The 15893-nt window shown below is 39.8% G+C and overlaps 1 protein-coding gene across 3 annotated transcripts in view; it reads left to right on the plus strand.

The window, feature by feature from the left end:
* APLF (aprataxin and PNKP like factor) overlaps nt 1–15893 on the plus strand; it is a 94598-nt gene that overhangs the window by 38416 nt on the left and 40289 nt on the right. For all 3 annotated transcript variants that reach the window (XM_055540520.1, XM_055540521.1, XM_055540522.1), the window contains one exon: nt 2781–2965. In XM_055540520.1, coding sequence (XP_055396495.1) covers nt 2781–2965 — 185 coding nt within the window. The remainder of the gene's footprint in view (nt 1–2780; nt 2966–15893) is intronic.

The raw sequence follows: 15893 nt of genomic DNA on the forward strand, positions 1-15893 counted from the left end.
CCCTCCTCCCTCCTCCCTCCCCATTCCATCCCTCTGGATCGTCCCAGTGCACCAGCCCCAAGCATCCAGTATCGTGCTTCGAACCTGGACTGGCAACTCGTTTCATACATGATATTTTACAAGTTTCAATGCCATTCTCCCAAATCTTCCCACCCTCTCCCTCTCTCACAGAGTCCATAAGACTGTTCTAGATCCTATAAGTTTTAAATAAAAATGGATAAAATTGGCATCTCTGTTCCTGATTTTAATAGGAATTGTGTTAGTATTTCACCATTTAATATGATTGGTATTTGATTCTGATTATTATGTTTAAGTTGATTGAGTCAGAGATAACTTGAATTTTTTGAAAAAATTTTTGGTATAGAAACAGTTCTGCATTTTCATATATTAATGTAATTAATGATGTTAATAGGTTTCCTATTGTTGCACTATGCTTGTGTTCCTGGGATAAGTTCATTTTATCATGATGGCATATTATTTTATGTTGTTAGATTTATAAATATGTAGGACTTTTGCATCTATATTCCTAAGTGTGGCTAATATTTTTCTCCATATGTGCCATCCATGTCAGATTTTGACCTATATAGGTATGTCAGCATTGTAGAAAATGAATTAAGCAATTTTTTAATATATGTTCAAGGACAGAAATATCATTTGTTTTTATCTCAAGCAACCTTGTTAAGTGGTTTAACTAATTCTGATTGTCTTTAGCCTCTTGGATTTTCTAGATGTATAGTCATATCTATAGAATTATGATTATTTCAGCTCTTCTGATCTATTTATTGCTTTTAGAAGCATTTTTTATTTTATAAGTTCGATCCTATAAGTTTTAAATAAAAATGGATAAAATTGGCATCTCTGTTCCTTTCCTTTATCACAATCTGGGCCTGGTGCCTACTTCTAGTAGTTGATAGTTCTGGCATAGGACTAGGTTAAGCTGACCAGTAAAAAAGAATGAAACACCTCAAAGCAGATTAGAATGACACACATTTAATGTACAAGGAATTATCAGTTCAAATTGGTGGAGAAAGGATACATCATTGTTAAATACAATGTGGGAGAATTAGATTTCCATCTGGAAGAAAATAATAATAGAGCACTCACTGCTCAGGTCACATTTATAAATAAGCTTCTACTGAATTAATACCCAGTGTTAAAAACGGAAACTAAGGCATTTGAAGAAAATTTGGGGAAATGTTTTTCTATTACTTCTGGGAGACTCTCCTAAGATGATGGGAAGCCTAGAATAAGGGAAAATTTGACAGACATATTTTGGTCCAGAAATTCCAATTCTAGATATTATTTTCTGGGCTCCAAAATCACTGCAGATGGTGATTGCAGCCATGAAATTAGAAGACGCTTACTCCTTGGAAGGAAAGTTATGAGCAACCTAGACAGCATATTCCTAAGCAGAGCCATCACTTTGTCAACAAAGGTCCATGTAGTCAAGGCTGTGGTTTTTCCAGTGGTCATGTATGGATGTGAGAGTTGGACTATAAAGAAAGCTGAGCACTGAAGAATTGATGCTTTTGAACTATGGTGTTGGAGAAGACTCTTGAGAGTCCCTTGGACTGCAAGGAGATCCAACCAGTCCATCCTAAAAGAGATCAGTCCTGGGTGTTCATTGGAAGGACTGATGTCAAAGCTGAAACTCCAATACTTTGGCCACCTGATGTGAAGAGCTGACTCATTGGAAAAGACCCTGATGCTAGGAAAGATTGAGGGCAGGAGGAGAAGGGGACGACAGAGGATGAGCTGGTTGGATGGCATCACTGACTCAATAGACATGGGTTTGGGTGGACTCCGGGAGTTGTTGATGGACAGGGAGTCCTGGCGTGCTGCGGTCACCAAGAGTCGGACTCGACTGAGCGACTGAACTGAACTTTGTGTTAGGCCCGGGTCTAGATACTGGAGACACAAAGTAGGGAATAGTGAAGAAGGCACAGGAAGCCTCTGCCCTCTTAAATTAGAGAAGAAAGACAACCATGAGGATTTCCTTCTTTAGATCTTTTTTCTTTTCTGATTAGATAGTTCATGAATTTTTAAACAAAATATGATACTGACTTAAGTTTCTCCACTACACTGAACCTTGAATCAGGGTTATGACAATGCAGTATCCATTGTTATTGGAGATTTATTTTCTTAGTTAGGTTTGTAGAGGTTGCTTTCCCTTTTCAGTTATTTTAGGTTTTTAATCTGTCTTTAGGTAAGGTATCTAAAGGTAATCTGTTTTAAGGTAATTTAACTTGCATTTCTCACTGTGGGTGGTAGGGGCTCAGTAAGTATGTGTAAAATTCATTGGTTGCTATAGGTCAGATTTTCTGTTAAAGAAATTCACTGCTAAAATTAAGAAACTATCCATATATGTATATCACTAATATACATGTGATACTCCGATAATTTATGTATCTTACCTGATTTACTCCTCCTAATAACTCCATGAGTTTTTATAATTCCCTTTTTCTAGATGATGAGACCAAAGTTCAGAGAGGCAAGGTTAAACCGTTAAAGGATGGTGCCTGTCCATATTAGCATCTTGGCCTGGATATATATCTTCAGGGCTGGAGGTCTTGGCCATGGTGTTGCTTAATACTTCTTGAGATTGGGAAATATGCATTTTCAGATTGGCCTTAATATAGATAGAGTCTTTGCTCTTTTATCATTTTTATTTTTGCTTTCATTTCTTTTTTTGGGGGGGTATGAATTATTGACATTTGAAGGTATGGGAGATAATTTTCTTCTTTTTTTTCCTTGTGTTTATGTGCTTGTGTATGATTAAGGTAATAATGTAACCCGGGAAAGTGAAAAAGAAAGAGTCTGCAAAGATAAAACCCAAGTAAACATAACACAGCCAGGAAAAAAGCGATTAATTTCATCAGGAAGTTCAGAAAGTACATCAGCAGAGCAAGACACAGGAAAAAAGTGCAAAAATGATGATCAGGAAGAGTCTATCATTTCATCCAAGGTGATTTTTAAAATATTCAGTATTTGGTTGTTTATTTTCTCTGACAAGTGTTCTAGTTATGATAATTATATGCTATATATATCAATGAAAAACCAAAAATGCTTTTTATATTGTTTCTCAAGATTTGTTATTTTGTTTGATTTTGTTGTTTGGCTTTTTAATATAGCACTTGCAATGTAGAAGAGCTATTTAATTTAGAAATTTTCAAACTGAAAAATAGGTGGAGACCACTTGACTCTGGTCATAATTTGGTACCTCCCTTTTGAAACTCTGGGTTTTTGGTCATTCTCAGGCTGCCTGTCACTACTTTTCTCTTGGTAAGTATTAAGAGAGGAACAATTAATGAGTAGTTCTTAACAGCCTGTTGCAGAATTACTTCTGGGTTTACTTGCAGTATTTATAAATCTTTTCTATCCTATTTCAGTTTTTGCTAATTCATTAGAATGGTTTGGCTGACTTAAGCATTCTTTGATACTGGGTACTCTAAGAAAATGAGATTATTGGATGAATTTAAAAAGAAAGAAGGGGAAAAAAAAGGGAGAGAGATGACTCTAGGACAAAAAGGTCAGGTATTCTTCCTTTCAGGAGAAGAGTGGCTTTAAATGATCATTTTCATGATCCTTGTAGTCCTGTGGCTAAGCTGTGTGGGTCTCCATCTGTTTAGTCTCAGGGAGAGCCAAAGGAATAGGATTGCTTTTAGAATTGTATGGACTGGATTGATTGAAATTTCAGCCACTATCCCCGAGAATCAGGTCTTTTATAGTTCTCCCCTCACTCCTGCCTCCTTTCTAGTGAGAAACAGGATCCTTTCTTCCAGCTAGAAAGCAGGGTCTAATCACTATAGGCTCAACTCTTCTGCTTACTTATGGAGTCAAGCTTAATAAATGAAAACAAAATGTATTCTAACTCACATATATTGACCATAAAAACTTACCTATAAATTTTATGTGAATTTTGAGCCCTAATATTCTCTGCTCTACTCTCTAAACATATTATTGACCTAAAGGAAATAGATTTCCAGATATTTCTCCAGCAAAGATGAGTTTATTTGGGATCAGCAGAGAATTGTATTTTGGAGTCTTCAGCCATGGGTGCAAGTTTCTGCACAGCAGAGGAAAAAGAATACTTTTATAGCTGATAGTAAACAGATTTCATGGTTTTTCATTGGCTGAGTCTTCGCCATGAAGGAAGAGGACTCTTTCTTCTTCCAGTTGCACTCTGCTGTCATCTCAGGGCATGAGAACTGTACTTTCTGGTCTCCCAACTCTATTTAATTTTTTACATTTCCTCATTTTGGTCAAGATTTTTCTCTGAAAGTATTGCTAATCAAGAGTCAGGTTTTCAGTGACTTTATGTCCTTTAGTGCCAGGAGGGACCTTTGCTGGGTGTGGCATCTCACACTGGAGAGAAAGTACACAGATGGAAACCTATTGAAGTCACATTCAAGTATCAAGGAGAGGTAGGAGGAAGAATTTTCAGGCACTTTTAATCTAAAGTTTGTATGTTATCAAAATCATAGAGATTGGAGGGTATTGAAGTGTTCTGTCATCATCAAAGGTTTGACAGACAAGCTGCCAACAGGCCTGGTCTGGATATCTTCAGAAAGCTGTCTCATCAGTCATCTGCTTCAATTCTGGGAAATCTTCTCTTTCAGGTCATCAGATAATGTGCAGATCTAGTCAGGGTTTGGTACATTTTTATATGTGTCATGTGAATCCAAGAGTCTCCTTCTTGGGGTTTGGTGGCACAAAGGCTGGTTAACAGTACGTCATAGGGGCCTTTCCAGTGAGGTTGAAGAGAGTTCTTCTGGAGGTGTTTCTTTCCAGTAGACAAAATGTCCAGGTTGTCAGGTATATTTTAGGTCATCATCCCCCAAGAGTACACTGTGAACAGATTGCTCTACCAAAACACAGTTATTTTTAATAGCATTTAGGCTTTTGCTATATTGGAGTATCTCTCCTTTTACCAGTTGTGAGTCAAAAGAAGCAAGAGCATCCCGTGGCTATCTTAAGGTGCGAGAGCTTATGAGTTCTGAAAGGGGTGGATCTGAGATTCAGAATGACCAATGACAAGGCATTTTGGCCAAAATTTTTAGAGGGCCTTTACTAATTTTGTCAACTGAGTAATAATAATACCATTAGTGCATTCAACTAAACAGGGATCACTTTCAGCACAGTGAAAGTGTTGAAAATTGGCCAAATAGCACAGACTTGTTGAAGTGAAAGTGAAGTCGCTCAGTCGTGTCCGACTCTTTGCGACCCCATGGACTGTAGTCCACCAGGCTCCTCCATCCATGGGATTCTCCAGGCAAGAACACTGGAGTGGGTTGCCATTTCCTTCTCTAGGGGATCTTCCTGACCCAGGGATCGAACCCGGGTCTCCCGCGTTGTAGGCAGACACTTTACCGTCTGAGGTAAAGTCCAGGGAAGTCCACTTGTTGTAGTACCTGACCAATAAGATGTGTTCCTTGATGGCCATGAAATTTGAGAGGAATTCCCCTGATAGGGATAATCTTTTCTAAAAGGACTTTAACCACAGAAGAAGCAGTAGCATATCTGCAAGGGATGCCTGTCTGTATGTGAAAACACACAGGCCATTACTAAAACATATTTGTATCCATGAGCCAGAGCAAGTTGTGAGACCTTGAATGGTTCATTGGGCTGTCTAAATTGTCTGGGAGCATTATAAACAAGCTTTCTTGGGTTGTATTTCAGACAAGTGGGATAAGTGAGGTAGATATTTTTGATGGCCTTGTTAATGTTTGCAGATCAATGCTGATTGATGAATGCTATCATTTTTTTTCAGTAGACCAGTGGTTTAATGCATGTACAGTGCTGAAGAATGGGGATTTTAGAGTGTCCAGGAGGACTGGGTTGTTAGTCTAAACCAGAGTTTCCTCTTTTATCAAACCAACAATTTTTCAATTTTCAATCTTGTTTTTCCTCTTCTTTAGTCTGTTTTTTTAAGTTATCATTTGGGAAAATTTCTCTTTGGACCAACAGCTTGCTATTGGCCCTGTTGCTATAGGCCCCTTGCTATTGGCAACATTCCCTGCAGAAGTGTCATCAAAGTTATTTCCCTCAGTTTCCAGAGAGTCAAGTGTAGAATGTCCCAGAATATTAGTAATACCTAAAGTGGCAGATAAAAATATTACATCCAGTAAACATAAGAGTCACTTAAAATTTTATTTCAGCAGGGAGTAAGGAAGTCACGTTACCTCATAGTATTACAAAATCATAAGCTACTGTATAGTGTATAAATATTATATTTGTGTATAATATTGTAAAAGTGTATACCATCAGTATAAATATTGGCAGCTTGCCCTTGGCTTAAGTACAAGCCCATATGAGAGTGTATAATTCCGCCTATTTGGCCAAAGCTGCCTCAACAACATCAAAAGGAGTTGCAAAGCATACCTGGCATATTTACCATTGTTACCTTTTAAATAAGAATGTCAGTGAACCTTGAGAAGTCAGTATTACCAGGAGGTCTTTCCTGTAAATCATTATGAGTCAGGAGGTGGTCAGTCAGTGTCCTCTTTGGTGGTCAGTTAGGGACTTCTTTGGTGACAGAGGGGAGAAGAGTAGCAGGTACAGCATAAAGGAGTTATGTGAAGAGAAGTTAATGAAAGGACTTACTTCTTAGGACGTAAGGCACCTGACTGAGAAGTACTAAGTGTGACGAGAATTCAGGAGGGCTTCTACTGCGTGATGTACAAAGTTGCTTAAGGGGATCCCATGATTTTCTTGGTGGCCATATCCAAAAGAGCAGTAGCTGTAATGGCTTTAAGGCAAGCCGGGTATCCCTATACCACAGAGTCCAGTTTCTGGCTGTAATGCAATGTGGGTTGCTGGTGGACCCATGGTTTTGGGTGAGTACCCCAAGGGCATTTTCTTCCTTTTCATATATAAAAAGGAAAAAAAAAAAAGAGAGAATCTGATAATTGGGATTCTCAAAGGCAGGTGGGTTCATGAGACACAACTTTCAGGCTTTAAAGGCTGCGTTGTTTGGTTCTTTCCATAAGTTTGGGTCATGGTTGTTAATTGTTTAATAAAGCATATACATAGGTTTGGCCATAAGAGAGAAATTTGAAATTCAGCTTTGGAAATAACCAACCAGCCCGAGAAGACTTAGCATATGCATGTAGTCTTAGGTTTGGGGAAGCTTAGGATATCATGAAGTATATCTGGATCTCCTTAAAGCTTTTGTGCTGATATCAGATGCCCTAAATATCAAACCTGGGTTTGAGTAAACTGTAATTTTTCTTTGATAACCTTATGTTCCTAAAAGCTTTGGCAAGTGGATACTGTCCTTTTGTGAGGAGGCTTGAGAAGGAGAGCAAAGAAGCAAATGAAACACATATTACAACAAAGTAGAACCTCTAGGGAACCTTACATAATCCAGATCAGCCTTTAGTATTTGTAAGAAATAAGGATTCTCAGCAAAACCCTGAGTCATTACTGTCCAGATGAATTGCTTTTCTTCCTAAGTGAGGGCAGAAGGATATTGGTCAGCCTCAACTGGAATGGATGTTAGTAATTATGGGTATTAGAAACAACAGAGTGTCAAGGGATAACAGTGTTTTTTACTGCTTAGAGATCCTGGAGGAACCTCCACCCTCAGCCCCTAGGTTTTATTCACCTGGCTGGTGTAAGGGTTAATGAGACCTTGAGCCTTGTAGCATTCTTTTATGGTCTTTATGCCTTTCAGGGCTTTCTTTTCTTATAGAATATTAATTAAGTCTGGTTAAGTGGTTTTTGAGGGATCTACTTGAATCTTGGGATGTGTGCTGTGAGTTTTGCCAGTATCAGCTGGAGATTTTACCTATAAGGGGAGTGGTAACTGATTCACTAGAGACAAGTGATCAATATTTCTAGATCAGTATTAGCTCTAGTACTATCAGAGGCAAACCAAATAAAAGATGTCAAAGGATCATTTCATTCACCTGGTTTGTTACTTTGATAACTGTTGTCAAATTTTAGAATTATTTCCCCTTTTTGGGAAAAAAAAATTCCAGCATGACACTTCTTTAAGAAGTCTCAGCCTAATAAATGAGTTGGGGGCCGAGGAACTAAGGAGAAAGGGGTATGCATCTCTCAAAGGGCCTACGTGAAAGGAAATAGGTTCAGAGACAGGAACCTCTTGAGGCTCGTTAGAAATCCCACTAGTTGAGCTGTGTTCAGACTGCTGACGGAGAGGGGAGACTGGGACGAGCCCCTGTTGTTTCTCAGAGTCCTGTCATTGAGAATTGGGCAGATGTTGGAAAGGCTAGTTAGAGGATTGAAGGCATCTGAAGTACTTAACAGTACATTTGTAGCAGTCTCTTTCGAATGTCCTGGCTCTTCGCGATAATAGCAGAAACTAGGAGGGTTTTGGTTTTGTTTGGAGTCTTTAGTTGGTGGTTTGAAGATAGTAGTCTTCCTTTTGGGTGATCCATCTAGAGTTTGAGTGAGCTGGCTTGCCAGATGAGCTAAATATGGAGTGGACATAGTTCCCCATTCTATCCTGGTCCTTTTTACTAGAAAAGAAAGGACCCAGTTCAGTCCATTAATAAACATGGGGTTAATAGATACCCAGGTGGAATCAACATCTGAAAGAAGAGTAGAATTTTCCTTTAAAACAATCTGAAGTTGATTGTAATAGTCATGAATAGGATCATCAGATTTTTGTGTGCAGGCCTGAATTCTGTTCCAATCAACAGGCTTTGGGAAAGCCATAGAAATCACCTGATGAAATTGCCTCATGATTGCTGAAGTGGATCATATAATGGGCTTCCCAGGTGGCTCAGGAGTAAAGAATCCACCCGCCAATGCAGGAGCCACAGGAAACACAGGTTCAATCCCTGGGCCTGGAAGATCCCCTGGAGTAGGAGATGGCAACCCACTTCAGTATTCCTGGGGGAATAATCCCATGGATGGAGGAGCCTGGCCAGCTGTAGTCCATGAAGTCACAAAGAGTTGGAAAAGACTAGGCATGCACACATGATCATATAATAAGTTAGTGGTCTGGTCACTGAGCTGTAATTCTAGAGACCTTTCAGGATTTTCCCAACTAAATGTTTTTATCCAGTGCTGGGCCCAGTCTTCACTGACAAGTATAAAATTAGATGATATAAGTCAGAAACAAGGTTGGTAAGTTTGAATAACTATATTAAATTCCTCTGCAAATCAATGAGGATCTTCTGTTACTTTGGGAAGGTCTTTGACTATGGCTCACAGTTCAGCTTTAGTCCAAGGAATATAAGAAACTAAAAGTGTAACATCTGGATTCTCAGAAGGCTTAATTTTAAAGGGACAGGTTCTGGCAGTTTCAGAGGAAGAGAGTAGGGAGAGTTTCAGAGAAAATGGAAAGTTTGGCAGGAAAATGAGTGTGGGTCATTGAGGATAGAGAGGAGGTGTTGACAGTGTCGAAGGGAAGAGGAAGATTGTGCCAGAGGCGTAGGGGCTAAGGGAGAGGCAAGATGGCACCAGATGTGGAATCTGAGGAAAAGAAGCTAAGGAAGAAGAGCCTGAAGCTTCAGAAACCATTCTATTTTTCTTTAATCATTTGCCTCAGTTAATCTTAAAATCTTATTTTGCAGAGAGGCAATTTTAAACTTCTGATAACATTGGGAAGCTTCAAAATATCAATCAAAATTGTCATTCCATTCAGTCCTAGAAACTTTTGAGTTACTGTAATCCATCTTGGCTTTAAGAGAATTAAATTTGGGGATTTCAAAAGTTTCCCACAATGGCCATTGATATTCTAAATTGCCTTTGTCAGGTTGGTCCAGTTGGAAATGCACATGAAGAAGGACTAGTTTTTAAGCATAGAATCAGTTGAAGTATCTATTGTGGGGGGTGAGGTAGCCTCAAAATATTTAGGTAACTGGAATCTTACTTCTCAGAGGTTTTCTTCTATAATAAAAGAATAATTTTCAAGCAGCTTAAATAATTTACAACTTAAACAGCTCAATTCAAACAGCTTACAACTCAAACAACTTGCAGGCCTAATAACAGCCAGTTCTAAGAAATAACTTGGTCCTGGAGAAGCCAAGCTAAAGGCTTCTTAGCCAGCTTCAGTTGAAACAGTTTCATCTCAAAGTCAGACCAAAGTGCCAAATGGGTACCCTCATGCAGAATAAGACCTTAACCTGGAAGATTAAAACTCAAAACAGATCCAAACAAAGCTGAGAGAGCTTCAAATGCAAAGAGGGTATGGGCTCACATCCTGGAGAAACATGTACCTTCAAACTCCAGGATCTGTGAGAAAAATCAGTGATCACAGTGGACTTGATTGTGGATGCTGCACCTGTTTGCTCATCAGCCCTGGAGCTGTTGAAGGTCTTCTCTGATCCCTGTACAGATCACCAAACTGTTGACCTGAAACAAATGGACTTCCAGATATTTCTCCAGCAAAGATGGGTTTATTTGGGATCAGCAATTTGAGGTCTTTAACCTTGGCAAAGAAATAGAGGAAAACAACAGAATGGGAAAGACTAGAGATCTCTTCAAGAAATTAGAGATACCAAGGGAACATTTCATGCAAAGATGGGCTCGATAAAGGACAGAAATGGTATGGACCTAACAGAAGCAGAAGATATTAAGAAGAGGTGGCAAGAATACACAGAAGAACTATACAAAAAAGATCTTCACGACCAAGATAATCACAATGATGTGATCACTCACCTAGAGCCAGACATCCTGGAATGTGAAGTCAAGTGGGCCTTAGAAAGCATCACTACGAACAAAGCTAGTGAAGGTGATGGAATTCCAGTTGAGCTATTTCAAATCCTGAAAGATGATGCTGTGAAAGTGCTGCACTCAATATGCCAGCAAATCTGGAAAACTCCACAGTGGCCACAGGACTGGAAAAGGTCAGTTTTCATTCCAATCCCAAAGAAAGGCAATGCCAAAGAATGCTCAAACTACCGCACAATTGCACTCATCTCACACGCTAGTAAAGTAAAGCTCAAAATTCTCCAAGCCAGGCTTCAGCAACACGTGAACCGTGAACTTCCTGATGTTCAAGCTGGTTTTAGAAAAGGCAGAGGAACCAGAGATCAAATTGCCAACATCCACTGGATCATCGAAAAAGCAAGAGTTCCAGAAAAACATCTATGTCTGCTTTATTGACTATGCCAAAACCTTTGACTGTGTGGATCACATTAAACTGTGGAAAATTCCAAAAGAGATGGGCATACCAGACCACTTGACCTGCCTCTTGAGAAACCTATATGCAAGTCAGGAAGCGACAGTTAGAACTGGACATGGAACAACAGACTGGTTCCAAATAGGAAAAGGAGTTCGTCAAGGCTATATATTGTCACCCTGCTTATTTAACTTCTATGCAGAGTACATCATGAGAAACGCTGGGCTGGAAGAAGCACAAGCTGGAATCAAGATTTCCAGGAGAAACATCAATAACCTCAGATATGCAGATGACACCACCCTTATGGCAGAAGTGAAGAGGAACTAAAAAAGCCTCTTGATGAAAGTGAAAGTGGAGAGTGAAAAAGTTGGCTTAAAGCTCAACATTCAGAAAATGAAGATCATGGCATCTGGTCCCATCACTTCATGGGAAATAGATGGGGAAACAGTGGAAACAGTGTCAGACCTTATTTTTTTGGGCTCCAAAATCACTGCAGATGGTGATTGCAGCTATGAATTAAAAGATGCTTACTCCTTGGAAGCAAAGTTATGACCAACCTAGATAGCGTATTCAAAAGCAGAGACATTACTTTGCCAACAAAGGTCCATCTAGTCAAGGCTATGGTTTTTCATGTATGGATGTGAAAGTTGGACTGTGAAGAAGGCTGAGCGCCAAAGAATTGATGCTTTTGAACTGTGGTGATGGAGAAGACTTTTGAGAGTCCCTTGGACTTCGAGGAGATCCAACCAGTCCATTCTGAAGGAGATGAGCCCTGGGATTTCTTTGGAAGGAATGATGCTGAAGCTGAAACTCCAGTACTTTGGCCACCTCATGCGAAGAGTTGACTCATTGGAAAAGACTCTGATGCTGGGAGGGATTGGGGGCAGGAGGAGAAGGGGATGACAGAGGGTGAGATGGCTGGATGGCATAACCAACTCGATGGACATGAGTTTGAGGGAACTCCGAGAGATGGTGATGGACAGGGAGACCTGGTGTGCTGCAGTTCATGGGGTTGCAAAGAGTTGGACATGACTGAGTGCCTGAACTGAACTGAACTGAACCTTGGCAAGCCTCTGCTGGAAGCTCCCTCAGTGTAAGGGAAGGAGAACTCTTAAGAGAACTCTTAGAGAGAGGAAAAGGAGATTGGCAGGACTATAGTCAACTAAGAGTCTGTGGCTCTTTTATTGGCTGAATAATTGCCAGGAAAAATGAGGAGTCGTCTTCTTGTTGGGCTTTGCTATCATTGCAGGGCATGAGAGCTCCATCTTCTATCTAATTGAGTTTTATTTTTATTGATTTTTTACAATAGCAATACAACTCCCTTTTTTCCCCTAAGAAGAGACATTTTTTTTCCAGAAGAAAATCTGTAGTATGCATGTCTTACTGTATTTAAACCAACACATAAAGTTTGATAATCACAAGTGAAACTTTTAAGAAAGGTCAAGCCTTTTCTGCCAGCTGTAAAGGCTGCAATCAGGGCTGTTCAGAAAGAGAAATATTAAGTTATCAGGAATATCAGAAGGTCTAGATGTTCAATAAAATCTTTGAAACATTACCAAAACCAGGTTGTTTATTCCTGAAAGCTGGTAGGGAGGTGATATTTTAAGAGTATCTTCATTTGTCTCCAGTACACTCGATTCTTGCCTTGACTGACCAAAATAACAGGAGAGGTAAAGAATATAACTCTTATTTACATAGCTCTCTCTTAATTAAGATTGTATCCCCAGAGCTCCTTAGTGTTGGTTTACTACATCAAGGAATCTTATATCCTTTGCTCCTGATTGGCTATTTGGATTGTACCATTTATAGCATGTCTCTGATCAGTCCCACAGAAACATCTATTCATTCATTCATTTAATAAGCATTCATTAAACAAATAGTAGTAATACATGTTAACAACAATGGCTGAAAAATTACCCAAAACCATTTATTGAGCTCAAAGACCATTCTAATAATCATTACACTAAGCAGTCTTTCTGTTATATGTAAGGCAGTATGCTGGCATGTGGGGTTAAATGCATAAAGATGAAGAAGACATAGTTGATAAGGAGCAAATAGTCTCGTGGGGCACATGATTCAAATCCTAAAATAAAGTGACAACACATTGATTTTTATGGCAGTCTTGAGGAGGACTCCATAAACCAGCTTCTAGGGAGGGGTTCCTGAAAGAAGTGACCCTGGGACAATCCTAAGGGCAGTGGGCATGAACCAGGTGTAGGAATCCATCCCAGGTCGATGAGGCAACAGGTATAAGAGCAGAGAGGGTACAAAGACTATGCTGTGGACCATTGTTCTTAGCATTCTTGGTGCAGAGCTGGGCGGCAGGGCAAAATGAGGATGAAGCCGGTAGTGTGAAGGAGGACCTTGAAATGTTTTCAGCCAGAGATAATCTTATCTGCTCTTCAGAGGAGAAATTGGAAGAGAATAAGATTAAAAACAGGGGGATAAGGTCATTGACAATGTTATGAAGAGAATCTGACTGAGGCACTAATATTAAGGATGATAGGGATGAATTAGAGAAATATTTAAGAAACACACTGCAGCACTTGTTTAGATCTGGGGGAAGTAAAGAAGAAATGAAAGATAGTCATCCAAGAAATTTATCCACATCTTCTGGCTAAAACAAGTGGATTAGATTATTTCAGCCAAAACTATGGTACAGAATACAGAGGGTGGATTTCAAATTTGACATTTTGAGTGTGAGGTGTATAGAATATTGAGGAAGAAATGTCTAGCTGTTGTTATTGTTCAGTCGCTAATGTCACTGTTTCCACTCTTTCCCCACCTATTTGCCATGAAGTAATGGGACTCGTTCAGTTCAGTTCAGTCACTCAGTCGTGTCCAGCTCTTTGCGATCCCATGGACTGCAGCACACCAGGCCTCCCTGTCCATCACCAACTCCCGGAGTTTACTCAAACTCAATGTCCATTGAGTGGGTGATGCCATTCAACCATCTCATCTTCTGTCGTCCCCTTCTCCTCCCACTTTCAGTCTTTCGCAGCATCAGGGTCTTTTCCAATGATTCAGTTCTTTACATCACGTGGCCTAAGTATTGGAGTTTCAGCTTCAGCATCAGTCCTTCCAATGAGTATTCAGGACTGATTTCCTTTAAGATGGACTGGTTGGATCTCCTTGCAGTCTAAAGGACTCTCAAGAATCTCCTCCAACACCACAGTTCAAAAGCATCAATTCTTTGGCACTCAGCTTTCTTTATAGTCCAATTCTCACATCCATACATGACTACTGGAAAAACCATAGCTTTGACTAGATGGACCTTTGTTGGCAGAGTAATATCTCTGCTTTCTAATATGCTGTCTATGTTTTTCATGATTTTTCTTCCAAGGAGAAAACATCTTTTAATTTCATGGCCACAGTCATGAAATCATCTGCAGTGATTTTGGAGCCCCCAAAAATAAAGTCAGCCACTGTTTCCACTGTTTCCCCATCTATTTCCCATGAAGTGATGGGACCAGATGCCATGATCTTAGTTTTCTGAATGTTGAGTTTTAGCCAACTTTTTCCGCTCTCCTCTTTCACTTTCATTAAGAAGCTCTTTAATTCTTCTTCGCTTTCTGCCATAAGTTGTGGTGTCATCTGCATATCTGAGGTTATTGATATTTCTCCCGGGAATCTTGATTCCACCTTATGCTTCATCCAGCCCAGTGTTTTTCATGATGTACTCTGCATATAAGTTAAATAAGCAGGGTGACAATATATAGCCTTGACGTACTCCTTTTCCTATTTGGAACCAGTCTGTTGTTCCATGTTCAGTTCTAACTGTTGCTTCTTGACCTGCATACAGACTTCTCAGGAGGCAAGTCAGGTGGTCTGGTATTCCCATCTCTTTCAGAATTTTCCACAGTTTATTGTGATCCACACAAAGGCCTTGGCGTAGTCAATAAAGCAGCAGTATATAAAAGCAAGGAACTCTCTTGCTTTTTCAATGATCCAGTGGATGTTGGCAAATGGATCTCTGGTTCCTCTGCCTTTTCTAAATCCAGCTTGAACATCTGGTAGTTCACGGTTCATGTATGCCATGAATGAGTTTGAAGTTCAAGAGTGAAGTTAAGGCTGGAGTTTAGAATTTTTTAGTCCTTAACCTGTGGGAACTAATGGATTGATACAGCACTTTTAAGACAATTTATTAGCACAAACATTCTTTCCAAGGGCAGCTTGGAGACAACAGCAAATTGCTTCATTGACCTTGTTTCAGGAAGTAAAGTGAAGTCGCTCAGTCATGCCGAACTCTTTGCGACCCCATGGATAGTAGCCTGCACCAAGCTCCTCCGTCCATGGGATTTTCAAGGCAAGAAGTACTGGAGTGTGTTGCCATTTCCTTCTCCAGGGAATCTTTGTTTCAGGGGAAGTTCTTTATTCTCTCCTTTGAAGTATATTAGAACTTCAGATGGGGAATTCTCTGGTGGTCTAGACACAGTGGTTAAGACTCAGTGCTTTCACTGCTGGGGGCCCAGGTTTAATCCCTAGTCTGGGAGCTAATATCTCACAAGCTAGAAAAAGAAAAAGAAACCTTCAGAGAGTTGAGGGATAAGGGAGGACTTATTGGGGGAACTTAACAGGCTACTTTAATAGCCTTGTTGTTAAGTTTGTTGTTCAGTCACTAAGTCGTGTCTGACTCTTTTGTGACCCTTTGTACTGTAGCCTATCAGGCTCCTCTGTCCATGGATTTCCCAGGCAAGATTACTGGAATGAACTGCTGTTTCCTTCTTCAAGGGATCTTCTCGACCCAGGGATCGAACCCACGTCTCTTGCATTGGCAGGCAGATTTTTTTTGTTTTTT

The sequence above is a fragment of the Bubalus kerabau genome, chromosome 11 (assembly GCF_029407905.1).
Source record: "Bubalus kerabau isolate K-KA32 ecotype Philippines breed swamp buffalo chromosome 11, PCC_UOA_SB_1v2, whole genome shotgun sequence".
Classification (NCBI taxonomy): domain Eukaryota; kingdom Metazoa; phylum Chordata; class Mammalia; order Artiodactyla; family Bovidae; genus Bubalus; species Bubalus kerabau.